The sequence below is a fragment of the Nothoprocta perdicaria genome, unplaced genomic scaffold (genome assembly GCF_003342845.1).
Source record: "Nothoprocta perdicaria isolate Ctin4 unplaced genomic scaffold, notPer1 scaffold_431, whole genome shotgun sequence".
NCBI lineage: Eukaryota > Metazoa > Chordata > Aves > Tinamiformes > Tinamidae > Nothoprocta > Nothoprocta perdicaria.
In genome coordinates, this window is record NW_020455679.1 from 24,036 (window position 1) to 51,842 (window position 27,807).

At 56.1% G+C, this 27,807-nt stretch overlaps 1 protein-coding gene across 1 annotated transcript; it reads left to right on the forward strand.

Moving 5' to 3' along the window:
• COL13A1 (collagen type XIII alpha 1 chain) lies at positions 1-27,078 on the forward strand. The gene is made up of 39 exons (XM_026046317.1): positions 1-306; positions 2,294-2,363; positions 6,654-6,661; positions 7,283-7,318; positions 7,469-7,495; positions 7,569-7,619; positions 7,736-7,771; positions 7,894-7,920; positions 8,055-8,081; positions 8,480-8,506; positions 8,602-8,628; positions 8,719-8,745; positions 9,286-9,351; positions 10,108-10,206; positions 10,288-10,329; positions 10,442-10,468; positions 10,663-10,698; positions 12,715-12,759; positions 14,346-14,378; positions 14,542-14,568; positions 14,998-15,060; positions 15,516-15,560; positions 15,692-15,760; positions 16,023-16,046; positions 16,381-16,434; positions 16,564-16,608; positions 16,886-17,029; positions 17,111-17,209; positions 17,593-17,646; positions 17,887-17,928; positions 18,410-18,436; positions 19,694-19,774; positions 20,557-20,592; positions 21,398-21,451; positions 21,719-21,772; positions 22,217-22,252; positions 24,509-24,595; positions 26,650-26,688; positions 26,795-27,078. The coding sequence occupies exons 1-39, from the start codon at positions 1-3 to the stop codon at positions 26,795-26,797; spliced, it is 2,100 nt and encodes a 699-aa protein (XP_025902102.1). The 3' UTR covers positions 26,798-27,078.
• Positions 27,079-27,807: the final 729 nt, after the last annotated feature.

A 27,807-nucleotide genomic window follows, 5' to 3' on the forward strand; every position in this document is an offset into this window, starting at 1 on the left:
ATGCGGGAGGAGAAGAGCTGGGAAGGCGGCGCCGGTGCCTCCGATGGGRCACCTCCGATGGCGGCACCGTCAGCGGCATCAAGCGGGCGGCCCGGCGGCGGTGGCGCGGAGCGATGCGGCCGCCTGCCCCTGCTGCTGGGCTCGGGGCTGCCCGGCGCCTCGCTGCTCTCGCTGGCGCTCGGCCTCCTGCTCTGCTTCCGCACGGCGGAGCTGCAGTCGCGGCTCTCGCGCCTGGAGGCGCAGCGGGCGCCCGCCTGGCTCCCCGACGCCGCTATTCTGGGAAGAGTCGACCAGCTGCTCGACGAGGTCGGTGCCCTTCGCCGCGCGTGTGCAGGTCCTTCCTCCTCCCCCAGCCCCTTTTTCCTTAAAACCCATGTTTTCGCCCAAGCTTGGACCAGCGGCGGATGATGCGCCGTTGCCTGGGTCTCCGGGACAGGGTGATGGGAAGGACAGACTGACGCCGAGCATCCTCTGCTGCCCCCCTTATCTTAGTGCTTTCCGCCCCCAAATCATAGGATTCCTTTTCCTCTTCCTGCATCTCCTGGTGGGTAACCCACGTTTCATCCTGCTGCCTCGTCCCTCTCAGCCGTGGCCCGGCTTATCCACTAGCCTTTCAAGCGGCCCACTCTGCTGGCAACATTAAAGACAAAACAGTGAAACTGGAGACAGAACCACCAGTATGAACAACCCCCCTAGCCCTTGAATCCCTCCTAGGGGCTCTAATAGATCATCTATTGGAGGCGTATTTCTTCTTGCGGTTGATGTTAGTGGTGGGAAATGGTTTCGCACCGTTTACTGGAGGCGTCTTCGCCCTTGGGTGAAGCCCGTTCCCACCCACAACGCGGGGGCCCTTGGAAGCTTTGGGGCCTGGGATGCAGGAGAAGGTCCTGCTCACATTCCCGCGTCCACCAGAGCCACCCCAACGTTGCCACGCTAGCAGTGAGCAAGCCAGGCACGCGGCAGTCAYCCGCCCTACAAAATGACGGGTTTGCTTTGCTCGCTCTTGGCCGCTTTCCCTCGGAAAAGGCRGCTTTGGGGGAAAACTCTTCCTTTTCGCTCTCCCGAGCCAAGGCAGCTCCTGGCGTTGGGGATCGGCATGGGGCCGTCTCGCCCCCGTGCGCCGCGGTTGGCCCGGCCGCAGGTGGGGACGGGACCTGCTGTCGCCCGCGTGCCCATGTTTGACCATGAGCTGGAGAGAAGCACGCCGTGCCATCTGGAGGGCCCACGATGAGGCTGGACCGGGCCCAAGGCGCAAGCCATCCCATATCTGTGCTTTCTTGGCTGAGAGCACAGATCAAATGTGCTCTGGGAACAGGCGGYTGTCCTCGCGTAGACCCCATCTCCTGGCTCCCAACTGAATCAATATCCCAACATCTTGGTTGGCCACGCAACAAAAATGCCCCGATTCGCGTCTGTTTGGAGTCAGGCATGGGGTTTGGACTTGCGGTGGGACGACAGATCGTGTCAAGATGGAAAAGGGAAGGCTCCCCTAGGTGCTGCCTTCCTCCTTCCCAGGAAAAACAGCTTTTTTTTTTTCTTTCTATAAAACACATTTCTTTCCAACCGACGTGTTCTTGCAGGAGGATGTAGCATCAGGGGAATGACTTAATTTTTTTGTCTGAACAAAACTAGTTGATTGCACAGCCTGTGCAAATGGTCCTCTGCGACAAGCAGGTTGAGCCTCTCGTGAGCCTATTTCTCTGCAAAGGCTCGTCCGGCTACGAAATGGGTTGGAAGAGGCAACCGGGGCACGTAGCTGGTCTTGGCGGTGCTTTGCTCACGGGGAGCATCCCCGCAGCTCCGCAGCCTCTGCCGAGGGGTCTTCCCAAATCATTAACCACGAGCGATTCCCAGGCATTAATGGGTAACCGTTTGGGACTGATTTGCATTTTTTCACTRAACCACTGTTATTTTAATAATGCCCATCAGGGCTGGCGTGGATGCCCTCCCCCAAATGCGTTTCGCACGGGACAAGGGTCAATTTTGAGCGCGTTTCCAATGAGACCAGAGGTCCCGTTCCAACGGTGGCCTCGCTCGAGCTCTGGTTCCCATGTTGGGGATGCTCCGTTGGCCGCCGCAGGCTCCAGGTTTTGTAATGCCCGTGCGAAGGAGCACATTTGGAGGCCGTTACGAAACCCCGCAGCCTGCTTCCAATCAAGCCAGCCCTGCTTGAGCACTTTGAGGACTAATGTCCCAAAGCATCCGTCCCCATCCYGTTCATCCCCCTGCATGCCGCCTTCCCAAGTATTTGCTTATGGCAGGGCTAATGAATCCTTGTGCTCTCCCTTGGCAGAGGCTGAAGCTCCATGTGCCGAGACACCGGGAGGTCCGAGACGCGCACCAGCGATGCAACTGCCCGGCAGGTAGGGATCCGAGGTGGACGTACCTGGTGGGACCTTTTGTAGAAAGGCTGCAATGCTCTGTGGCCAGTCAACACCAAGTTGGGCTTTCCATGGCGTGCTTGAGATATAGGAAGCAAACGTGGGCATCTCATAACTGTCTGGGCACGTATGTAAATATTAATATTCTGYGTAGGACAAGCAAGGGGAAAATTGGTAGATGCCCAGGTGGTCATTCTGGGCGGTCACTGAGAGAAAAGAGATGCCCAGAGGGCAAGCTTGCTGTTTACTTTAGGCGTCAACATTGAGATGGGCAAAGATCTCTTGGGAGATGCTAATGGGAACAGTTTTGGGCAGTTTGGCTCGAGGCAGCACCAAAGAGGGATGGTTAAGCTTGGGTGACRTGAGCTGCAAGCCAGGAATGCTCTTCTGCCATCTGCTCGCGTGCCCCTGGGGGAGGAGATTTGGATTCCTCGGTGCTACGCAACTGTTGGAGGCATCTCGCACGCGAGCAGCCTCGTGTTGGAGGTGCTGATGGATGTAGGGCGCCTGGATGAAGTGGTCATTTGAGGTCCCGCTCGCACAACGTACAGAAATGCTATGGGCTTGCTTCATTGCRTTATGTTTCTCATCATGGTAATATCAAAAGGCTCTTTGAGGGGCATCTTCTGAAGTGGTTTTCAATACAATAAGTGGCAAACGGCTATGGAAAACCCATTTGTGAGCGGCGTTTCATTACCCGGTGGTGAATCACGCCGCCTTCTTCATTGTCCTTCCACGCATTTGACTGTGGAAAAGAAGTGCTCCTCACACCCAAAGCTGCCGAAATTTTGGGAGAGTTCGAGCCTGTGTGTCCGAACTGAGCAGCTGAAGAGGAAAAGCTGCCTGGTAYCAGCACGGGTGACACAGACTAGGGTGGCTGCATGCTGTTTTTGTCCTTCAAGCCATACAATAGGTGCCATTAAGGCTAAATTAGAAAGAYGGCACAAATGAAACCTGCGCTAAGGAATCCTTTTCCAGAGATGAGATGGAAACCGAGTTCAGCTCTTTCTAAATATCACCCCTGTCCTGTGGATTGGAGCACGACTCGTAGCTCCGCTCTGTTTCCAAGCTCCTGCCTAGCCTTGACATACAAATGTCAAAAAACCACAGGAATGAACATCCTCCTGGTGTTTCTGAGCCAGCTTGGAGAGGGAGGCTTGGAACATGAGTGCGGAGCAGGGGGAAACCGGGATGTGCTGACTTTGGAGGCCCTTGGAGCGTGACCTCCCATATCACGTGTGTGACGGATGAATCACCCGAGCACTCGACATCAGGAGCGTGATACTCACGGATCCGCTCATCCCTCGAATCCGTAGCGGGTTTTCCCATAGGAAGTAGGTGGCCTCCTGCTCTGCTGAGCTCAAGGCATCCCTGAAGGACACCTTGGATTCAGGAGAACCACGAAGGTCTCACGGGGGCTCGAGCTGCCCATTGATCTTGCCCATCCCCAGCAAATATCAGGYCGCCACAGCCTCTCTCTACCAAATTTCCTGCTTCCCATGGCAACTAGGAAGCTGTGGATGGACAGAGCTATGATCCATGAAGCCAGGCAGGGATGGAGCAGGGATGGAGCCGCCCGCAGCTGGATGATGCTCGTTCTCAACCCCGCTGCTCCTCGCCAGGAATAACCATTTATCAGCAGCCAGCACATCCCGCATCCCCATCCTCAGGAAAAGTGCACGGCTGTGTTTCTTAGCGAGTGATAAGGAAATCTGTGCTTCCTTAGCCGGGGACGCGTCGAGCCCCCTCCGGCAGCCTCCGCATTTTATGGACCTCTCTTTATTAGACCTTCCCCATCTCCCTCCTTCGGCTCCCGTTTTCATGGTCCCTGGGTGCTTATATGTCACGTTGCTGGCTCTCCGCTCCAGCTTTCAATATCCTTTTTTTTTAATAAAAAAATAAGATATTGCTGGCGACTTCTCCTCTGCCCCCGCACGGCTTGGATCCTGCTTCCCCTCCGACGGGACAGCAGCCCACGCTCCCGATGGCTTTTCCATGACTTTTACATGGAAAGAAAAAGAAAGGGGAAGAGAAGGGGGTTTTTGCCCAAATCTATGGGCTCTCCCCATTGCTTTTGCCCTCGAATCCATGTCTGAAGCTGGTGGCACCGGCAGGCACCAGGGYTGCTGCCTCCGCAGATGTGAGGAGCATCTCCCCGGCGCACGCACCCGGAGCCAAAATTGCAGCCTAATTAAGAAACCTCCCCGGGATTCCTCTTATTTCCTGCCATTTAGCTCTGTTCCCCAAGCCATGTGCATGTTTTGGGGGGGGKTTTGCCCTTGTGGAGGATGCCGGGTCCTCGAGGGCCGCGCTTTAGGCYGGGATTTGTTTGCGTTGGGCGTCCTGTGGCCGCGTTTGTTTGCTTGCTGCAAACCACACCGTGGATTCCTCGCCGTCCGAGGGGGTGAGCAACGCCACGGGGGGAAAATAACAGCAAAAAAAGCAGCTTTCGGGGCCCGTTAACCCTCTTTTCCCGGGCTCAGCTGGCTGCAGCAGGAGGGGAGCTGGATGCACAAGGACTTGTGCACAGGTCTGCGTTTCCCATCGCCCGTAACACAGCAGCAATGTCTTGAATTGGCCGAATTGTCCGCTTTTTTCACCCATTTTGGAGGCAGGGCGGCAGCAGGGCGCTTTTTCCTGCCGAAACCCCTGCCGAGCGTGGCCTTGGGAGAGGTTTCTCTAAAAATACTGCCCTCTTCCCCGCCTCGGGGCCCTTCCTTTGGGCCGGGAGGAAGAGCTGCCGGCAGCCACCTTCTAAATTTAGTTGGTTTTCCTCCAAGTTATTTTTTTTTGCCTGTTCCAGGAAAAAAAAAAGCACAGTTTGTTGCTTTTCCATTCGTTTTGCTGTSTTTTTTTTGTGAGATTACATAGGAGTCCCTTGCTACCTTTAAACCCGGCAATCTTTATGAAATATGTGCAATAAGAGAAAGCTTTTTGGCTTCCTACGTGGCCGAGGACCTGGCAAGCGTCCCCAGCGTCCTGGCTAGGAGATGACCCAGCCCGTGGTGGATGTGCCAGGGTGAGGAGGAGGAGGCGGCGGCAAGAATTTGGGGAGGAAGAAGGCAAGATGGAGCAAACGGCGGAGAGGGGCGATGCAGCGAGGCTTGGGCACGAAAGCAGTGTTTAGAGCCTTTAATTATTAAGCTCAGCCTGCAATTTCAAAAATGACATAGGAAAGCAAAGCCCTGCCGTTTGGTGGGGGACTAAAACGCATCGGCCGCGTTTGAAGTGGACGAGGAGAGARTTTCCTTCAATGATTCCCAGCTAAAATGAGCTGGGACCTTCTGCTGCTCCCAGCGAGGGGGACTGCGTTTTCCAGCAGGAAATCACAGCCCAAGGGGTCTTATCTTCGCCCTGCCCGGTTGTGATTTATGCTGTCCCGCGGCTCCTTCCCCCTTCTGGCGCTCCTGCGGGAATACCAGGGGCTGGTGTGGGAATGATCCGGGACGAGTGCCGGCCCCGGCACGGGCCGCTTTTATCCCCGACAGCTGCTGCGGCGAGCGTGGCGGCGCCGGGCAGCTCGGGGGCTCCGTTGGGGCGGCGGGGCTCGGGTGAYCGGCTCAGCATCCGGGGCGCTTTTTTGGCACGGGCGGCTCCGCCGGCCTCGCCGCCCTCCGGCGTTTCTGCCAGCCTTGGAAGCGCCTCTCGTTGCACCGGGAATGCGGCCAAAAACAGCGCCCGTTTGAGAAGGCGGGAGGTCTGGGCTCCCAAGGGTCACCCATGGAGCGTGTCGGATCCAAAACGCTCCGGTTGGGATCTTATTTTACCCCGAAATTGGGGTAGCGCCGACCGAACCTCCCCGGCTAAGGTCACGCTCGGGCTGCTGCTGCTTTAATCAGCGTTTCGTAACTAATTGCCCGCTCCCGTTATCAATTAACGCGCTCCTGAATGTCAGGAAGTAACCGTATCTCCCGAAAGCCGCCTCCTGCCTCTGGGAAGCGGCTGGATTTCCTCGCCGGGATGGATTACATGTTGACCGCGGCGCTGGGCGCGGGTGACCCGAGGAAGCGGCCAGGGCATCTCCATGTCCCCTCCTCGTCACAGGGAGGGAAATAATAATAATAATAATAAAAAAGTCCCCTTGTTTGCAGTTTCTTGCAAGGACATCGGAGAGCCTTTTGGAAAGCGCAGCTTTTCCAGGGGGTCGGGAAATGCCCTTCACCGGGAGCAGGGGGGTCTCCCTGCAGCGTGAACCCCTGGTTTGGGTCATGCAGGTGTAGTGGTGTCCATGGTCAATGCCAACGGTGGCTTCTCTCTCTTCCTCTCTTGCAGGCCCGCCTGTAAGTACCGCGCATCCGTGGTGCTCTTCCCAAGGCCCATTCCCACCGCCCGGCGAGGATGGGGCTGCATCCCGGCGCTCTTCCCGAGCCCCGTTCCCACTGCCTGGCAAGGATGGGGCTGCATCCAGGCGCATCCTGGCCCGTCGACTGCCTGCATATCCCCAAGAGGAGCTTAGCGGAGCCGGCCGAGGCGCTGCGCTGCCGGCTTATTGCATTAATTGCATTTGTTAATTGCATTAATTGCATTTGTTGCGTGTTGTGCCGCGATTTTGAGCTAACTCGGGCTTTTTCTGTGTCTCCTGTTGCAGGGCCCCACGGGAAGGCCAGGGCTCCCGGTAAATACCTTGTTTTCCCCCATTTCTCTCCCCGTGCCGCGCTGCCCGCATTGGTTTAATGTGAGCRACCTCAGCACCAAATCCACCCAGGGCAAACCCTGGTGGTGCCAGGAAGCACATCCATGGGGCGGGGAATATGGATCCCGGCCGCGTGTACGCGCCGGAACCCGGGATGCGATTCCCCACGGGCAGACCTCGTTTTTCCCCCCATTTCTCCCCAAAACCCGAGCGCTCGGGCCGGGGCCGGTTGCTTTCCAATGACACCCGTTTCTGCCTTGCTCTCCAGGGGGACAAAGGCGCCATGGGCATCCCGGGACGGCCGGTAAGCCCCGAATTCCCGCTGGCTCCCGCTGCGCCGGCGGGAACGCCCTCGGGCTGGGGGTGCCACTGACTCCCGTGTCCGTCTGTCTCTCTCTTTCTCCCCCCGCTCTGTCCCTCTTGCATGGGGCTTCGACGGGGGCCGCGGGGCCAGGGACTCAAGGGGCAACCCGGAGAGAAGGTGAGCGGGTCCCACGGGAAGCGCGCGGCGCTCGCCCCCCTGCTGCCCCTTCTCACCGCCCGCCTTCCCGCAGGGAGCGCCCGGAGAGGCGGGAATGTCCGTCATGGGGCCCCGCGGGCCGCCCGTAAGTGCCTTTGGGCCCCTCTTCCCGAGGGAGCCCCCGCTACACCCGTGGATAAGAACACATAAACCCGCTATATTCCCCCTAACCCGATGCTTTCCCTCTATTTCGCCTCCCAGGGGCAGCCCGGCACGAGAGGCTTTCCCGGCTTTCCGGTAAGGAATCCCGGTGGGAAGTTGCTCCGGGGGCCGCCTCGCCCCTTCCCTCCCCTCTGCATCCGTGCGGTGTTCCCACCGTTTCCCCCCTCCCTGTTTCCCTCCTCTCTTTCCCCTCGCAGGGCCCTATCGGCTTGGACGGCAAACCGGTGAGTGAGCCGGAGCAGGCAGCTTCCCGAGCATGGGAATAAGTGGGATGGGGACAAGCGGGATGGGGACAAGCAGGATGGGGACAAGCGGAACACGCTCGTCCTGAGCTGAGGCGCAACCGCTTCCTTTGCAGGGCCATCCCGGACAGAAGGGAGAGACGGTAAAAATATATATACATATATGTATGTGTGTATATATGTATTTTTTATGTGGATCTATAATAAGTGGTGGGAGGCGCACTGTGATTTTTGCATTAGGGCTCCCAGCGGTGCCGGCGATTCCCACGCAGCTGGCAATTTTGCTCCTTAAATATCCTCCAGGAGCTGACGTTTCCCGTGGCCAGCCTCAAGAGAAGTAGTAAAACCTGATGGAAAAAAAWGATTATTTATTTAATTTATTTAATTAATTTAATTTAATTTATTTATTTTTCTGGAACCACCCCCTGCCCGGCGGCTTGCCGCTTRGCTAATAAAAGCAGAGCACGATTTTCACCCTGGGCACCTGCTGCTTTGCTTGGGGCGATTCCTCTTGCTCTCCTAACGCTGTGTTTCCTCCAAGGGCGCCGCCGGCCCCCGGGGACACCCAGTGAGTAYCCGCTCCCTTGCGCTCCCCACGCTCCCTTTGGCCCTGCAAGCGCCCTGCTCCTTACCGTGCCGTAATTCCCGTGTGTGTTTTTATAGGGACCACCAGGACAGAAAGGAGAGAAGGTAACTGGAGCGGGAGAGGGGCTGCGTGCTCATGCAGGCTGYGTTGGATCCGTGGGTGAAATTTTCCTTCCCCATCCCCATGTCTCGCAGGGCCAGTGCGCCGAGTACCCGCACAGGGTGAGTCGCCCGCATCCTGGCTCCGGGATGCTGTGGGATGCGGTGGGATGTGCCCGACACGCGCTGGCACCGCGCGCCGGAATGGCCCTGGACGCCCATCCCACGGAGCGGCCRGAATGCGGGATGAAGGGCGCTCGGAGCGGGGCCGCGATGCGAATAGCAGCTCGGCTGTGTGTATTTAAGCGCGAGGCTGCCGGGGGCGCTGGCCGGGGCTCCCGTCGCAGCCCCGCCGTCCCCGGCGCCGCGGGTGGCGAGCCCACGGGCATCCATCCGCTTCCCGTCGCCCTCCGCCTTCCCGGGAAGCCGCCCCGCGCTCCCCGTAACGCCCCGTGTCCCCCAGGAGCACCTGAGCACCACGCTCGCGGCCCTGCGCTCCAACCACATCCTCACGCTCAAGGTGCGTTGGGTGATGCTCACCTCCATCTCTCCGCTCCCCTCTTTTCTCTCTCTCTCTCTCTCTCTCTCCCTCTCCGCCCTGGCTGCTCTCTGGCTCTTGGCGCCCTCCTCGGCGCCGCGACCGCCCGGCCGCGTCTCCCGCAGCTGCTGCCTCTCCTCAATTCCGTGCGCCTGGCTCCTCCTCCGGTCATTAAGAGACGCACGTTCCAGGTAGAGCTCTGCTCCGCACGCCCGCGCTCGCCCCTGCGCGCCTTGCTCTTTGCTCCGTGTTGGAGAGGTCTCCAAGAGGCTCCAGCAGAGCCAGGCGGGCAGAAATGTGGCTAGGAAACAACGCAGCAAAGCCCGGTGCCTAAACTGAGCAGCAGGGTCTGGATAAGCGCGTTTAAGCCAAGCGTGCTTAAGCCAAGTGTGTCTAAGCGGGACGCTGGGTTGCGTCTTTGTGCGAGGTCTTTGTGCAGGTCTTTGTGCAAGGTCTTTGKGCAAACACCTCGATCTGGGCTTGCCAGGGCCACGGCTCGTGTTTAGCTTGACGYTTCCTGCAATTGAGGTGCCTGCTCCCTGCCCCGGACCGCGCGGAATTCCCAAGGGTGAGGAAGTTGTAACCCGGCCCTGCCGGACGGATCCGGGGGCCGAACTGGCCACCGCTGAGCAGCGCTGAGAAATACTCGGAGGCTAAAAATACCCCCTGGCATGTGCTGCAGGCGCTGCCGCCTGCCCTCTCCGCTCACGGCCCCGCGAGGCCGCGGCGCTTGTGCCGCTCGCTCCCGTTTTTGGATCACTTCTGCACCCCTGGTCCTTGGGAATCCGAGGGRACGTTGTCCAAGGGGGAAGCCCGGGAGGTGCTGGCTCCGTGCGCTCTGCCCCGCTCTTGGAGACCTCTCCGTGTGCTCGCCAAGCCTCACTGCCACCCTGGGGTGCTGCTTGAGGGCTCTGCCTGCCCTAACCCCTTCTTTCCCGCCACCGCAGGGCGAGCAGGGCCAAGCGGGAATACAAGGCCCGCCGGGACCCCCCGGCCCRCCAGGGCCCGCCGGACCCCAGGGCGCCCCAGGACAGCCCGGCCCCCCTGTAAGTACCTGCAGCCGCGGGGAAGGAGCCGTGGCGCTTCCCGCCTCGCTGCCTCCCTCACGCGGCTCTCCTTTGCGCCAGGGCAGAGCGGGTGAAGCCGGGAGGCCCGGCAGAGACGGCGAGGTGGGTACCGGGTGCGGGGAACGTCGGCGGGCGCGCGCTCGAGCTCCTCCTCGCGCCCGTCCACGCGGCGTTTGCGGGTGCTCGCTGACCGCCGTGTCTGTTTTACCCGCAGGGCTCGCCCGGGCCGCCCGGAGCGAAGGTGAGGGCGGCCTCGGGGTGCAGAGGGAAGGCGAGGGAAGCGGGAGGCTCCGCGGGGCCGAGCGGGTCGCCCGTGGGCTGGTGGCTCTGGGCAAAAGGCTTCTCTTGCCCCCGGCACCGCTCCGGGGCAGAGCCATGAGCATTTGCGCACGTGGGGCCAAGGTTTCCTTCTCCTTTGCCTCTTTCCCTTCGCAGGGAGACCCCGGGGCGCAGGGCCACCCTGGCAGGAAGGTAAGGGAGCCGGGGGAGCGCGCATCGGCATCGGGATCCGTGCGCGCTCCGTCCCCCTTGCTGCTCGCACCGCTCCGCTCATCTGGATCTCTCCTCACGCTCACCGTGCCTCTCTGTTTCCTCTCTCCTCCTCCCGGGGCAGGGCGACAAAGGGGAGCCAGGCGTCAAGGTAGGCGTGATGAGCGCGGCTCGAGACCGYGCGGGGAAGCGGCTCCGAGCGGGGCCTCCGACGGGCTTCCCGCTCTGGAATCCAGCCCCAAAGTGGGGCAATAAAAGCGGCCTCGGTTCTCCGAAGCTTGCGGATGATTTGTTGCCTCCCGCCACTGGCTGCCAGGGGCTGGGGTTTCCTCATAAAATCTGGCGGGTTGACGCATCCAGTCCCCTCCAAATCCGCAGCTCGGGCTGAGGTTTGGCACCGGCCCGGCCCGTCTCCCTTTCTGGATCCCTTTTACAGGCTCCTACGGTCTCCRTCCAGATGTTGTCTATTTGCTCGAAATTTACTGTACCCATCCACTTAAAACACATTACTCAACGTAGGCTGTGTTTAAGACATTACGACATTGGCAGGCGTTCTCGATAGAGCGCATTGAGTCACGCCGTGCGTTCCCAACATGAGGGGACAAGACCGGCTCTGTCATATTTTGAGAGGCATTAACAGTGACATATGTATTCCAAGCATTTAGCATGTGGCATGCAACTTAGCTGCTGGGTAGCACATTCGGGCTGTGTTTTTCCCATCTGGGTGGGTTGCGAGTTGAAAAGGCTCCTTCAGGGATTAGCCAGGAGGCGTTAGAGTGAGGTTCAAGGCATGTTCRCGGGGGATGTAGGCTTGGGGTTAATAGTTGACTGTCGTGCAGTTGAGTTCCCGCGGGAAAATGGCGTTCCCTTAGAAGTAGGGATGTGAAGACCGAAGATTCCCAACTTGACATGAGGGTGATTCCATCAGGCTCAAAGGAATTACTTCTGGTTCACGCCAGTGTCAATACAAACAGAAYTGCACCCAGAACCAATGTGTTTGGGGAGCTACTGATTTCTTGTAGCTGTCTCAAGAGCTAGACGCTCTTGTGTTAAGCTGATCTGGAAAAACGAAGCTGGGATACGGATCTCGGTGAGCCAAAAGGCTGGAAGAAGCCTACGTTCCACCCCTGCTCGCGTTCCCATGCTCCGTGGCAGCAGACATCTGCTCTGGCTGCGCCCACGTACGAGGACTAATCAGGCCTTGATTCACCCTCTGGAATTACCACTAAAATCAAGCTGAAAACAAACACTCCGGTTATGTGGGTGAGATTCTACCCTCTTCTTTCTGAGAAGCCCAGGCCAGATGCTGCAGCCGCGTTGGAGCTCAGCGCTTGGTAGAGACCCTCTTGGCTCTTGTGACCACCATGTATTGGCCTCTTGGTCTTCCGTCAGGATCATTAGACAGCTTGCRCAGGCCTTTTAGATTATAAAGCTGGCCGGTATTTTGCAAAATACTGTCAATAATGCAGATTATAGAGTGCCTTTTATCTGACACGCAGGCATTCCCGCTCCACGTGCCTTCCAAGCAAAGCCTAACCCCACAGCTCGGAGCAACGGTGCTGAGCAGATTGCCCACGGAGAGCCTGGATTTTTGTTGTCAATGAAAAATAGGGCAGCAATGCTCCACAAGGCAGGCCAGGGGTTTTGCATTATTTTTTTCCAAAGACATTTGCTCGTCTCGTAGCCCCCGGAGGCTGAGCAGCTCTGACCCCACATCTCAGGGAACATTGCGGCACGGGATGTGGTGGTGGGGGCTAAGGAGGTTGTTCTGTTCCAGCCCTATCGCTTGGCTATTTTGTGACCCCTTCTCTTTGCCAGCCTTGTCCCTGATGGACCTTGTCATATGTAAGATTTGAGCGCATCGCGTAGCCTCTATGTGTTGTTACTGAGGAGATCTTGCCAGAAAAGAGGCCTCTTTARCTCTTATCTCCTACCTGCGAGGACTTGTGTCACATCTGTCGCTCTCTCTTTTTCCCGTGTTTCCCGCTGCGCTTCCAGGGGGAGAGAGGCCTGCCGGGGCTGCCGGGAAGACACGGCGCTAAGGTACCGTGCGGGCCCCGGGGCGACGTTTCTCTGCCTGCTCCCTCCTCTCGGCCGCCCCGGTGCCCGAGCGTCTCCCGGGTTTATGTGCTTGTGTGTTGGGTGATGACTCTCCATGGCTCTTGGCTCTTTCCGCTTCCAAAACSAAAAGTGTAGCAGGGCAAAATAGGCTCATTTTGCAAAAGGCAGAGTGTATTTGTCGCGGGGAGAGCTGCTTCATGCGAGGCTGCCCCGTGGCCTCGGGCTCTCGCGCTTTATGCCGGTGAGAGTGGCCCATCGCCGGCGTCTCCGGGGCATTGGCATTTGCGGCGTTTGGTGGATTTTGTGGCAAACTCCAGTGCGGGGTGTGCGTTAGACGATGGTATTTTCTGGTATTCTAGGCTGTGTTGGCTGCCTCTGTAAAGCCAAGGAGCGAGGAGCAGGGACCCCAGATGTGCTGCRACAGCCTAACCCCAGCCACCTTCCGCACTTAATCCCTCCCACGACTCTGGCCCGCGCACACTAACACCTACTGACCCCGGCGACGTTCTGGAATGCGTTTTTCCCCCCCCCTTTTATCGCATAGAATCCCTGATGTCCATCTTCTGTCCTTGTGTTTTTTAGCTTTGTCCCCGATTTCTGTCTCAGAAAGCTGAGAGGTATGATCCCGCTGCTCCCTAGCTCCCCGCTCCTCCCCGTTTGACCTCCTCCAAGCTCTTCTCACTCCGAACTTGGCTCCTGCCCCTCTCCACTACACCCCAACCCACCTTCTAACACCGCTTCACCCCTGCCCAATCCCTCTCCCTAGAACCCCCTTGTCCCTCACGTGCGCTTTTGTTCCTGGACCCCTTCCCAGCTTCCGGCCGGCACTAACCCGGGGCGCTCAGGGAGATCTCGGAGCAGAGGGTCGATGCCCCGGCGCTGCCTTCTGTCCCCGCGGGAGCACCTGTCTCCGGGAGGCTCGGATAGCAGGGGCAGGCTGCGTTCTCGGGCCCCGTGTTGGTGGCTTGCTCTGCCCTGCGGAACCGCCTGCACCCGGATTGCACCGCTTGGATGTCGTTGTGTCGCTCTGCGTGTCTTCTTTTAGCTATCTAATTTYCTCCCCCATGTCGTGGTTGGCTTCTGAGCTCTCTGGCAACTGCTGGCCTGTGAGATTTGTCTTCTGTGGTGAGCGCAGAAGGAGAGGAGTGACGAGACCGAGGCCCCGTGTGCCCGGGACGCAGCGCCCTCCTGGGCGGCTGGTCCTCGCTCTGTGTCTTTGCATCCCCCCTGGGTCCGTGCCCTTGCATTCCCTCATCCTTCAGTGCTCGTGTGCTTGTCCGCCTTGGCTTGGCTCTCAGACTAAGTTGTTGGGCTGGCCTGGGGAGATCTGGTGTTCCCGCCCGGGTCGAGCTTTCTGGCAAGCGGAGCCGCTGCCGTAGGTGAAGCAGCCGCCCGGGAAAGGAGGACTTGAGCCACGTGGCCTCGCCAGGCTTCTCCCGGGCTTCCTAAGGGGGAAGAGATGTGAATTTTTGCTTTGTAGCTCCACCTGGCTGGTAGTGTCTTGTAAAGCATGTGCTGGTGCCTGCCGCGTTTCCAACAAGGTCTTCTCGTCTCTCCCTCTCTGCTAGGGCGCTGCTGGTGTGGCTGCTGTGGGCATGAAGGTCAGTCTTTCCCCTCCGCCGTGTGTTTGGGGCCAGGGGAGCGGGGCCTGAGGGGGTCAGCAGCTGCTGGAGGGGCTGGAGATACCAGTGAGATGGGCAGTGAGAGCCAAACCCGCGCTGACCCAGCCGCTCTGGCTGATCCATCCCCTCTTTTCCTCCCCAGGGYGAGCCGGGGACTCCAGGAGAAAAGGTACCCTAGGAAAGCGTTGGCGCTCCGCTTGCGTTGGGCTCGTGCTCCTTCCCTCCCCAGCAAGCCCTGCAAGCACCAACCAAAAGGTCCTTGGTGCTTAGGGATGCCAGGCAGAGAGAGGTCCTGCTGGTGACTCCCCCGGACCTTGTCTTGCCCTTGTGTCTCTCTGAGCACTTCCATGCCCACCCGAGCCCCACGGGCCAGAGTGAGGGCTCTCCTGCCATCACGTCCTGCGTGAGCTGTCCCGTGGTGCCTCTGGTCACCCCCTGGCCCAGCACAGAGCTCCCGCGACAGGCAGAGTGCCAAAATACCCCTTTGCAGGCAGCTGGCTCGCTGGCGGGACAGCTGCTGCCTCCCGCTTGAGCCTCTCGGGGTTGTGTTACTGCTGTGTAACAGGCGCCTTCTCTGTCTCTCTTCTTCCCAACCAAGGGAGAGCCTGGAGTCCCCGGGAGGATGGGCCCCCCAGGTTTGCCGGGGAAGAGGGGGCAGCGGGTAGGACGCTGTGTGTTTGGGCTCGGTGTCCTGGTGCCCCGCGAGTGGGCACCGTGTTGGTTTGGGTTGCGTTGGGTTGGGTTGCGTTGGGTTGGGTTGCGTTGGGTTGGGTTGCATTGCGTTGGGTTGTGCTGCGTTGCGTTGAATTCCTTCAAGGAGTCCGCTGCTTTTGGGCAGCAGGGGCTGTTCTCCCCAGTTTCCTCTGTTCCCGTGGAGCCCCTATGGGCTTTTGCACTAAGCTGCTCCTCGGGCAAGCATGCGGAGCCTGGGGTTGGGAGCAGGAGGCACGCTTGGGTCGGTGAGGGAAGGGAGACGTGTGCCAGGATGGCGCCCGTGGGCAGCTCAAGTGAGGGGTCTGGATCCCTTTCCTGCTTTCCCATTCTGGGGGGACATTTCCTGAGGTGTCACCTGGTGAAGGACCAGGCATGGCTAACGGCATGTTCTTACCATTGCAGGGGGAGCCAGGAGTGCCCGGAGAGCGGGGACCCATGGGCCCACGGGTAGGTGACACTTTGCAAAGGCTGGAAAAGCTCCGGTCCTTCAAGGAGAGCTCTAAGGATGGTGGGAGGATGCGGATGGTCACGGAGATGGGGCCAACCCAAGCCCTCGCTGGGAGTTTGATCTTTTGCAGGGCCCCAAAGGAGAGCCTGGGAAGGATGAAATGATGGACTATGATGGCAACATCAGCGAAGCTCTGCAGGTGAGGACGTGCCCCTGCCCTGTTTCATGGGGTTTTTCCGTGTCCCATGGAGTGTCAGAAACCAGGAGTGATGGAAAGTGCTCTGCTGCTCTGCAGTGATGTGTTTTGTAGYCTCCTTGCTTGTCTGAATGTGTTTATTAATGGAAAACCAACCAATTACCAGCCTTGGGGAAAAGCTAAGTTTTCAAATGGTTGTCTCTCTCTCTCTTTTCTTTTTCTTAAAAAAACCTCCTGATATTTATTTATTTTTAATTCTTTTTAGGAAATACGAACTTTGGCCCTGATGGTAAGTGCCTAGCCGAGTGCTTTGTGTTTTAAACAAGAAGCTGGGTGCTCCTCCTAGGCAGATGGCCTGACCGTTTTGGTGCTACAAAAACATTTGCCTTAACTGCTGTGAGCTAAAGCAAGCGGGGATGACCAAAGTGAGGAGAGAGGACGCTTTGCAAAAAAGGTCCTATTGGTGACCCGGGGTGGACACTTGCTGTGGAGGGAGGTGAGGGCACCGTGATGTGTTGCAGTTCCCTTCACACTCAAAGGAGCTGGCTGGTTTCAAACAAGACAATAACGCATGCCATGGGCACCACTGTGAAAATAATCCCCTTTATTATTATTCTTTTTAGGGACCCCCAGGACTCCCAGGTGTGGCTGGGCCTCCAGGGCCACCAGGACAGAAGGTATTTGCTTGAATACCCAGGGGAAGGAAGAGTTGTTGCTGACTATCTCAGTAATGCCTCTCCATCGTCCCATGGCCAAGCAGAAGCAGCCAGAATTTCAAAGTGCCAAAATATGATTTTGTGCTTCAGGGTGAAATTGGTTTGCCGGGTCCTCCAGGCCACGACGGAGAGAAGGTGAGATGAGGTGTCTCGGTGGATTATCCTTCCYTCTGTGGTGGTGTCTGCAGTAAGAGCGCCCGTCTCTGCTTTTACAAGGTCTTGCCCAGTTGCTCTTCTCTTTTGCTCTGCATTCAAGGTTTAGCCAAGCCCTAGCCTGTATGGAGCAGCTGGGATGGCAGGATAAATCCCTTGGATGGCAGCGAGAAGGGCTTTGGGGATAAGGAGGGACTCTGCCGGTCTAGTCCTCTTCTCCCCCACAAAATCCTCACTCTGTCCCATGGATATCTCCTAGGGACCACGAGGCAAGCCAGGAGAAACGGGTGCCCCTGGCCCTCACGGACTGCCAGGACGGGACGGACCGCCCGGGATGAAGGGAGAACCAGGACACGTTGGAGAAAAGGGGGAGAGAGGAGAGCCAGGACAGATCGGCTTACCGGTGAGTACGTCTGGTCAGCGATGTCGCTTACGTTTGCCTGGTGCCGTCCTGTGAGAAACACAAATCTGTCTCGGTCCATAGGGTCTTGATGGCCCTTCTGGAGAGAAGGGAGAACGAGGTGACCAGGGGATGCCAGGACCATCAGGACTGCCAGGTCCCTCCGGACTGCCGGGACTGACAGTAAGAGTGGAAAAGGCTGAACTTTCACACGGGGCAAAGAGAAAACAGTGCAGGGCAAAACACACACTGGATCTTTCTCCAAGTGCCGAGTGCCTCGGCAGGCTTGGACTTCTAGGAGTGCCTTAGAGTCAGGATGTCCGCGACTGTGCATGGCTGACCCATGAGCTCAGGTCTACCACAGCAAGCAAGGGGCACGCAAGCTGCGCTCCTGCTCCTGGCGCTCTCCGGAGCACCTGCATGGCTAAGTGAGAGGGAACGCTACTGGTTTCCCACCGCTCCTGTGGGGAATTGCTGCTCCGTGGTGTATGGATGGCTCGTGGTGGGCTCCTGATGGTGGGAGGCTCTGGAGTGTGGCTCAAGGTGACACGGTCTGTTGTGCACAGGGAGAAAAGGGAGAAGCTGGGCAGCGCGGCGAGAAAGGACATCCCGGAGAGTCGGTAGGTCGCCCTTTGTGTTTCCTTCCTGCAGTCCTGGTGGCTGGAGAGGGATGGTTGGGCAGCAGGGCCACATCCCACCCTCTTACGATGCACGACCCGCGTTGAGCACAGGAGGCTTCATCACGTGTGACAAGTTGCCAACCATCCTTAGCTCCTGATGCCCTCGTTTTTCCATTGCACAAGATCAGTCTAGATCAGTGACTTCCATCAGGCTATGACTTCTCTCCCATTGCTTTCTAGATACCAGGTCCCCCTGGACCCCAAGGCCCCCCAGGACCTCCAGTAAGTTTTGAGCGACTCATCTGAGGAGCAAAGCACTGGGATGGATGCAGTGGGAAGTGTTTGGGGACGATGTTGGCTGGTGGTCACCACTGGAGGCACTGTGGGGTCCAAGCAGGAATAGGCTTGGTACCAAATTTCCCAACTGCACCTCAGGGTAGGTCAGAGCTATGACAGTCTGGGGAGGTAAAGAGAGAAGGTTGCGTTAGAGCCTGAGATGAAAGGGAAGGCTGTGGAGAGAYGGGATGGATGGGATTAATGGGATCAAGTGCAAAAATGGTCGTAATAGCAGGCCTGGYGCGTGTCCAGGTTGTTCTTGGCGAGAGCTCCCCATCAACGGAGCAGAACAGAACGTGAAGTGCCCTGACGCAAAGCGAAAGGCCTTTGGGCTGAGCGCGTGCATTGCTCGGTGAGCAGGGATACCTGGGGTTGAAGGCATGCCCTTAGACATTACTCACTCTCTTATTTCTCATCCCAAACGCAGGGTCTGCAGGGCTTTCCAGGACCCAAGGTAAGGCAGTAAGACGTTGAGCAGTGATACTTCATTAGATATATTCCAAATGCTACCATGCCTTTCAGCAACTTTTTTTGAGCTCTCAGGGGTGATTTTTCTCTCCATGTTGGTGAGAAAACAGAAGCCTTCTGAATRTCTTCTAGAGAAAGAAATGGACTGGCAGCACTCATTTTAGGATCAAGGGAAATGGTCCTTCTCTCCTGTTTTGACCCAGAGCACTGGCAAACCGCTGCCCCTTGGATAGGGTCTGTGCAGAGGGAAGGAAAAGCCTGTCACTCATTCCCCAAAAACCCTGAGCTCTGCCTTAAAATTGGCCAAGCCTTAAATGCTGTAAATCCTACTGGAAACCCATTCAGGAACTTCACTGTTTTTGGTGATCAGAAACTTTCTCATCTCTGTCCATGTGCACTGCTTAGCCTGCACCAATGCTTTGTCTGCAGTAAATATGAGTACACAGAGATGAAAGCAAAAAAGGGTGGAAATTTTGGTGAAGTTCTGCGTTTTTCCTCCTCCATTCTCAGCAAAGCTGAGCTGAAAGCAATGAGCAGGACATTTGAGCAACGAGCAACACGGTAGCTCCTCTGGCCAGGCTTGGCACGTGCCCGCCGGCACCACCTAGGYGCTAATGAGCACAAGATACTTAAATCTTACTTATATCTTAATGGATCTCCTCTCGAGGTGCTGATTACAGATGCAGTTCCTTRCCTTGCTTGTCTGTAACTGGCGTCTGGGGAACTCGTGCAAGACGCACTCGCCTTCGGGGCGCGCGCCAAGGAAGCAGGTGGAATTTTTGTGCCGCACGGATGGGATTAGCGATGGAGAAGTCCTGCGCCGATTCCTTCAGGAAGAACTTTGGGCTGACTAAAATGTTTTGGTTTTATCAAAGCCTAACATTTTGTTTCTATTGCCCTACAGCTTGCAGTCTAGAATTTTAACATATATACGTATGCTATGGGAAAAAAGGGAAGATGAAAATATATTTTTTGCCCAGCATTTGAARTGGATGGTGCTGCTCTGAAAGGAGCCACTTTCTTTTTGGGAAAGATCCCAGCGTGACTTTTCCGTAAATCTTTGGGACATTTGTCATTCATTTCCAAGGAATCCCCATTGCAAAACTGCCCGGCGGGATAATTTCCCCCGATTTCAGCGCGTATATTGTCATGTTTTCCGTGCCGCGGCGGCGCGCTCGGGACGGAGCAGGGCTTGTTATATAAGCGTCGAGCTTATCCTCTCCTCCCTCCTTCCTTCCTTTAGGGGGAAGTGGGCACGGATGGAGTGAAAGGAGAGAAGGGTGCCCAGGGTGAAAAGGGAGACCGAGGGCCACTGGGATTACCCGTAAGTACCCAGGAAGCGAGCGGCGCTTTGTGAGCYGTGTAAGAGGATCCCTCGCTGCGGGGCATTTGATAGGCAAAGGCAACAGAAAGACATGGCCCTATAAATAGCAGCGCAGGCATGCTCAGGAACGTGGGGCTAAGGCCGCCGCAAAGCCCGGCTCAGCGAGGAGGGGTCTCGGGAGAGCTCGMCTCCAGCGATGAGGAGCGATGGGGACCGCGGCGCCGCCCAGCCGCGATGCCGGCGCCCGCGTTTGCTCTCCCYGTGGGAAGCGCTGCTGGCAAAGCCCTGTCCTGTGCACGGGGTGGCTTTGTCCTTGCCGCTGGCCTGGGTAGGCTGAAACCTGCGTGCCCTTCTTTAYAGCACTGCTTTGTTTTTCCACTTGTGTTTAGTATAGCAGCCACATAGGAGGGCCGGGGCACCTTTCATCCAGCCCTAGTCGCTCCGTTGAGCTGCTTCTCTCTGGCAGAAAATGCAGATTAAAAAGTTTTCCGTGTAAACCACGGCTCCCTGCAGCCTGGGTGTTACGGGGGGCAGCGCAAGCGGCTCCTCGGGGCCGCGTGAGCAAAAGACGCCCCGGCTTGCGCGTCCACATCCACCTCCGCTCCCTCTGCCGGCGGCCGCCGGAGGGCTGGACCTGCTCCCGCGCATCCCTAAGGCCTGGGAAGCTCGGAGCTCGCGGAGGCCGCTTGTCACGCGTGTGTGTTTGCTGCTCCCGTTCCTCTCTCCTCCCGTCTCCTGCCCGGCCCGTTCCTGTCTTTGAGTAACCCTCCGTGTCTGCCCAGGGTGCCTCGGGGTTGGACGGCAGACCCGGACCGCCGGTGAGTCCCGCTTCCCCGTTCCCACCGTGGTCTCCTCCCCAGCTTTGTCCTATCTCTCCCGCTGCAGCCTCGTCTACGCCAGGAATAACCCTCTGGGGCTTAGGAACATCCGTGCTTCCTGTCCCGTGAGCAAAGAGAGCCCTTGGGCTGCATCCCATAGAGACCAATGTAAGGTCCATAAGGATCTGTGTCCCATAGGGACCAACATAAATCCATAAGGACCTGTGTCCCGTAAGGAGGCAGCACTTGAGAGCAGCACGTGGGCAGGGAGGCAATGGGAGACACTCTCTAATGGAGAACACTCGGAGTTTCAGAGTGTCTCCACATGGTTGAATCTGCCTGAATCTGCCCGTGAGGCACAGTGACCCTTTCCTGAGCTTTTATTTGTGGTCTGCTTTAAGGATGAGCTTGATCTGGCTTCACTTCCCCAAGCCCAAGCAAGTCATGGTGCCGCTAGGGTGTTTGCCATGCCAGACGGAGATGGCCCTTGTGCCAAAGAGTCAGCCAAAGGACTGCTTTTCCATGTCAGCATGGCCGAGAGCCTGGTGGAGTGGCATCAATGGCAAAAAGGGAATGGGACTTGGGATTGAACCATGCTCCCCTTCATTTGCCTCTGCGTACACATCTGCATTCATCTTGGCAGCACGGAGTCTTTCAACCTGCATGCCTGCCACCCAGTAACACAAATTCTCTCATTTTGGGCTCAATTTGTCTTTTCCTAGGGGAGCAACTCTGTCTCATGCCTCTAAGGAGGTCCCAGAATAAAAGACAATGGCCTGATGTGTTGGTTTTCATGCCATTTCAGGGTACTCCAGGACCAATTGGGGTTTCGGGACCAGCAGGACCAAAAGGGGAAAGGGTGAGTTAGCTTCAAAACACATCGCAACTGCTCTGCAACCTCTCTGAAGGTCACACAGCCCCTAGGTCTTTCCAAGAACTGGAATTTCACCCTCYTTAAGCACGTTAAAAAAGCAGAGGCCCAGATGAAGGTCTTAAATATCTTGTTCCTGGGCTGTGAAAGGGACGTCTTTACACTTCTTCTGTAACACTGCAGTGGTCCTTGCTGTGCTCTCTCCCTACACAGTGTGGGATTTTAACTATTTCTACTCTTCTGTCTCCATTTCAGGGCAGTAAAGGAGACCCTGGAGYTGCAGGACCAATGGGGCCAGCAGGGCTTCCCGTAAGTACCAAGGGCCCTCAGGATTTCTGTCGCTTCCAGCACGTTCCTCCTTCCATGTCTAAGGGGCTGCTGAAACCTGGCACTGGTGGCTTGGGTAGGTAGCTCCTACAACCAAAAGTAGGAGCTTGGCTTCCCTAGAGGAGCATCAGGAAGGTCCGGGTAGCTCCTGAGTAGCRGTTCAGGATGCGATGGATGCAGCTGACATTGTGAAACTTGGTTCATCTCGGTCCTCACGCCATCAAAAGAAGCTGGGCAGGGCTCGCAGGATACGTATTTTAATCAAAATTGCAGGAAAAGGTTTTTTGTTGTTTGTTTTATAGCCTAAAGCAATTGATACTGATGGACACAGCAGCAAACTCCTGAGCAAATTCTTCTTATTGACTGGGCATAAAGTGAGACCTGTGTGTTTTGAAAAATGACTCTTCTCCTGCTGCTGTGTTTCAGGGTTTACAAGGTCTACCCGGTGACAAAGGAAGCCGGGTAAGTGACCAAGCAAAGTGACCTCTCTTTTTGGTGACTAATGTCTCTACGCGGTGGTAAAGCGGTTGTTTTCTGAGCAACCTGATGACAGTAGCATGTAGTTTGGTCTGCTAAACCTTCTCGTGAGTAACTTTACAAGCCTGTAACACGTAAGGTGATACCTGCAGTTCCTATCATCAGCTAGGACAGGCTGCTCCATCTCTCCAAAGGATGCAGAGGGATTTGCTAGTGTTTGCTGCTGCCGTAGCTCTGTTCTCACTGACACGTGRGACTTCACGGACAGTAGAGTTAGGCCAACGTGATGTGATTTGGGAAACCCTTCTTACCCGTGCAAGGATTCCCCTGAGAATCAAACGAGCTGGAGGTGGTGGATCCCGTCACCTCGCCCTTAAATTGCCCTTACATTGCCTCTAGCAAATGATCTTCCAGATCTTGGAAGGTGGAAATTTGGACAGGATGAATTAAGTTCATAGATCTTAAAGGATCAGACGAGAAGTCTCCTCAGGCTTTGTCCTGGATGGATGTGACCGATGGAGAGCTGGGTTCCCTGGGGACAACCAGTCATGGGAACAGCTGCTGTTCTATCACCTGTGTTATAAAAAGATAAATACAACCTGGGCATGTATTTAAGCACCTCGCTTTTCCATCAGGCTTTCAACAACCTGCAAGGAGTTTCTTGCTTGTTAAAGCTCTGAGTCTTTTTGATAACTGCAGTTGAGACGTATCGTTGAACCTAATTTCTATTTGCAAATATAAATGGTTGCTTCAGATTATAGTTGCTAAGGCTGTAACTGCATAAATATGTCAACGTAACCCACGTATCTGCATGTATTGATATGCGCGTATGCACGTATACTTTCTCTTCGTAAGACTCTGGTMTCACCTGAATTTATCTGAAAATGTAAAGTTTTATGGTGCATGTGCACATGCCGTGACTTCATGAGGTGAATTTATGTGATTTCTTTAAAAAAAAAAATATATATACATATATATACATATCCACATAATGAATAGCTTTCTGCCTTTACCACCTGCAAYGTATTTCTGATCGTACTCTGCCCAGATGGGCAGGATGGAAAAGCAGTAGCCAATGGGCATCTTAAACTAGGGGAGAAAGGTCCYAGTGTCGTGGGAGTTGCCAAGTTCTCCCCTTTTTTAATCATTCCATTTCTGGCTTTGCTTCTTAACTTCCTCTTTGGTGCATTCAGCCGCGTGTCGCTTGACTTTCCTTGTGTGGCTTCCAAGCAGGCAATAACCCTAACTGAGTTTCTTGGCTTTTCCAGTTGGTTTTCAGCTGGGTGCTGGCATTAGGAGAAGGGTCTCAGGCTGGCTGCAGGTGGGCCAGGGAGCCAAAGGGCTCTCCCATAAAAGCCARTGGAAAGCAGGCTGGGAAGCCCTTTTGGGAATCCCGATTATCCCACTGCAGAAACGAGGAGCTGCTCCATGGCGTGGCTATGGGAGCAACCAGCAACCCAGCTGAAAAAGCMTGGTCAAAAAAAGCCGGTGCCTTCACTCTTGTTTGAATTCCTGCCTTTTTCTCTCGTGTGTGTGTTTGTGTGTGTCTTCCTTGCTCCTACAGGTCTGCCTTTGTTCCCTTTATCCCCTGCTCCTCTTCCGCCTTTCTTCCCGGTTCCTTCCTCCTCCCTGCAGAGCAACCCACGCCGCCTTTTCCTGGATTATCCTTTGTGCTCCAGCGCTTGGCTCGGGGTGATTTCTCCTCATCTCTTCTCCCATCCATTTCTCTTGCCAGCTTTTGAGTTTAACATATTATTTTTTTTTTTAAAAAAAAGAGAAGAAACAGCAACCTATGCTGCCTGAATCCTTAATTCCTTTAACCTTCCCCGTGAGGACCCTAAATTCAGCTCCTTGCCCAACTGCCCCTTTCCCTGTTTTATGCTCGGCATCTTTCAGCTCTTCTATGGCACGCARCGAGCTTGGGTATAGATACCCACGGATACAGGGTAAATACCCGACTATAGGCTGCCCGTTGGGCGTTAATGAAGCCCATGACCCCAAGAGCCCATTGGCTTTAGCAATGACCAGTGTTTTTATGGCCAAGCAAAGGCCAGTAGCTCCATGCAGGGCTTTTTCTTAAGAGCATCTGGAACAAACACAAGTTTTGCTCTTTTTTTAAAGATATTTCCTAACTGTTTATCATGTATTTTTCTTAAGCTATCGCTGACACGCGTTTGAAATGGATGATCCTAAAGCTTTTGTATATTCTCTTTTTTTCTTGGCCCGCACTATTATTTACAGGGGGAGAGGGGCAAGAAAGGCTCTAGAGGGTCTAAAGGGGATAAGGGAGACCAAGGAGCGCCTGGATTAGATGCACCCTGCCCGTTGGTATGTTCTGCTCTCTCTGTCCTTTGGGTGGCCCTGCCTTGYCGCGAGTCGCGCCTCGTCTCTGGGGTCACCAAGCGGTGTCACCAAACCCGGGTGCTCCGAGTGACACAGGGCACCGGTGCTACAGGACCCAGAAGGGAGCCGAGTCTCTGCGGCTCGAACGGGGCGTTTTCCTGCCCGGATTTGGCTATAAAGCTACACAAATGGGAATTTGGTCCAAGCTCTTGAGCGTGCTGCAAAGCAAGGTGCAGCACGACCGCGAATCCCAGGTGGATTTGTGCGTTGGGCATCCAGAAACGCAGCGTCCGCCCTTCCTTGAGAATGGACAGGGAAACCGGGAAGGAACCCGCTGCTCGTGCGGATGCTCCCAAAGCAGCCGCTACTCTGGGTCCGTGGCCCGGGCGCCCTGTGAGAGCCCAGGAGGCGCCGGAGCCTCCTTCCTCCGTTAACCCGAGTAACCACGGTGGTTGATTTCACGCACAGGGCCTGCGAGGCTTTAAAGGCGAGAAGGGGGAGCCGGGCTTGCCCGGGCTCGACGGGCTGGATGCCCCGTGCCCGTTGGTATGGCGGACCTTCCCGTTGCATCCCGCATGCCGCGCTTGCCCTTGGCCCTCGGCGTCTTCCCCATCCCGCTYGTGCCCGTCCCGGTGTCCCGGCACTGCCGTGCTCGGGGACGGGCCCTTCCCGCACGCCCGCTCAGCGTCGCTTTGGCTGTGGGGATGGATGGAGGGGGAATGAGCGGTAATTAGGGACACTTTGGCTGTTCCATCACCCTCAGAGCTTGCATGAGACCAATGCATGAGCGGCCACCTCTGTGGTGGGCTGAAAATCCCCATGGATTCGCTCTATCCTCGCTTGTATGCGGCTAAGCACAGCCTGGCACCTCTGTGGTACCTCGGGCACCCCATACCTTCTAAAGGCACCCAGTAGAAGGATGGTTACACCACCAGTGAACCCATGAGGAATGCTTCTATGGATGCTCCCATCCCTCCAGTCCCACTAGGGAACTCCTGGCCCTCTCCTGCAAGCAAAACAGTATCCAAAAAGCTTGAACCTGGMGTTGACCATTTCCTCCTATCCAGCTTGACTGGATATTAAAGGGAGGTTATCGTGCTAGCGTTGCATCTAAGCTAGACATCGCTGTCCTGCCCTCCAAAGCCCCATGGGGCTGCAAAAACATCCCAAGAAAAAGAAAAGCAGTATTTTATCTCGAAGGGCTTCTCTGGTCTAGTTCCCAAGGAAATTAGCAGCCCTGACGCATGCGCTTTGCCTCCCATGAACAGCAGGTTTTTACAGAACAGGTTGTACCTGTAGCAAACCCCTGCTTTTGGAGGAGCACGGACTCCACCAATGCCCCGGACCRATCGCCTACGGTTCTTTAATCCCTACTTTCTATTAGGCTAGATGCAGACCTCTTTTTAAGGGAAACTTGCCAGAAAATGTGCTGAAATAGAGATGGCATTATATATAAACATATCTAAATACACATATAGCATCCTGGCATGCAAGCTGTACCCGCAGTCAGCACGGATTTGGCTCCAGCTAGGCTAGACCGTGAGCATCCCACCTCGGTACCCGTGTGCTGGCCTTGCACGGTGCCCCCAAACTAACACCCAACACCTTTGAGAGATGCAGCCTGAGCCGCTGCCCACCCGCACGCCCCCAATTCCCCCCTCCTGCTTGCCCCTTCCTTTCCCCRTCTCGGGCTGCGGTGCCGGGGGGATATTTCGGCTTCGGTGGCCCGAGGGAGCAGCGGTGGCCGCCTGGGCTTCTCCCCGAGCCACGGTCTCCRTCCTCGCCGCGGGGACGACCCGCTTTGCTCAGCTCGGCCACGGCGTTGGGAGCCCGCCGTGGCTCCAGCTGCCGCCCCTTCCAGCCTGCGAGTGCGGCCGCGCGGGTTCCCGCAGCCGGAGGTTCGCGTCATTCCCGAGAGGGCAGGAATACTCGGAATATATCGCGCCCGGGGCCCCCCGCCGCGGCTTTGGGGGGTTCCCTGCAGCGCCCCGCGCCACCTCCCGCCTCCTAAAGCCCTGGTTCACCCGCCTCTCTTGCAGGGAGAAGACGGCCTGCCCGTTCACGGCTGCTGGAATAAGGTAAAATAACCCGGACAATGATGCGGCTGTCCCCCCCGAGCCAAGTTGTCACTAATGAAACCGTCACTAACGCCCCTTTACGGTCTCTCGTTTTTCTTTTTTGCAGTGACGGTTCTAACCCTGGACTGGCCTGTGTGTGTTGCTGTACATAGAATATTTATTTTTATACGGTGTTCTTCTCCAAAGTGCCAGAAGTTACGTATTTTTACAAATTGCCAAGAGGCTGCATATTTTGGGGTTTTTTTTGTACAGAAAATGTTAACCCTCCCCTCATTTGTCATTGCTCTATGTTATGCTTGTCCTGTCATGCAGTACAGCTGTAATATTTACATGGTATTTGTGCACATGCGATGAATATTGGACCTCAATAAATTATTGCATTAAAAAAGGGCCCAGGGGAACTGTCCTGTATACATTAAAGGTCATTGGGTTTGCTTTTCAAGCTGGAATCAGGCAAGACCATCTCAGAATAGCGTGCGCTTTTATTAAACTGGGTCATTAGTAATTTCTGAGGACTATCATTAGTAATTTTTGAGGACTAGAAGCTGTTTTTGGGGCAATTTGGAGCAGCCGAGTGCTATCCTGCTATGGATATCCAGCTGTGGAAGCTTGTGAGCACCCCTCCTTTCCAGAGGCTGCTCGTGGGCCAGATCGCCCCCAGTTAGGAAACTGGGTCAGCCCAAATTTCAACCCGAATGGGTCCCTGGGYGCTTTCCAGCCATCTCTTCCTCTGCCAGCATTGTCCCTGGGATGACACTTTTCCGTTCGTGATGTTCCGCATGCGGCGCCGGCGGTGCCGCCGCTCGGATGGCACCGGGAGAACATTAATGCCAGGGCACTAAGGAGGTCCCATTTGCTTTTTATTCAACATTATACCTCAGGAACATGAGCTCCAGCTCCCTGCGATGAAGCTTTGCAGCTGTGAAGCCTAGCAAGTAGGAATGGCCCTGATTTAAGCATGAATACCACAGTCCTTGTGTTTTAATTAACGGGCCTGTGAAACACAAAAGAGTCATTAAAAAAATAAAAATAACAAAAAAAAAGTAGATATCTTAGTGACAGAATTGTTTTGGGAGGGTATTAAGGGCAGGGAATTTCTGCTCTGGCCTGGTGGCACAC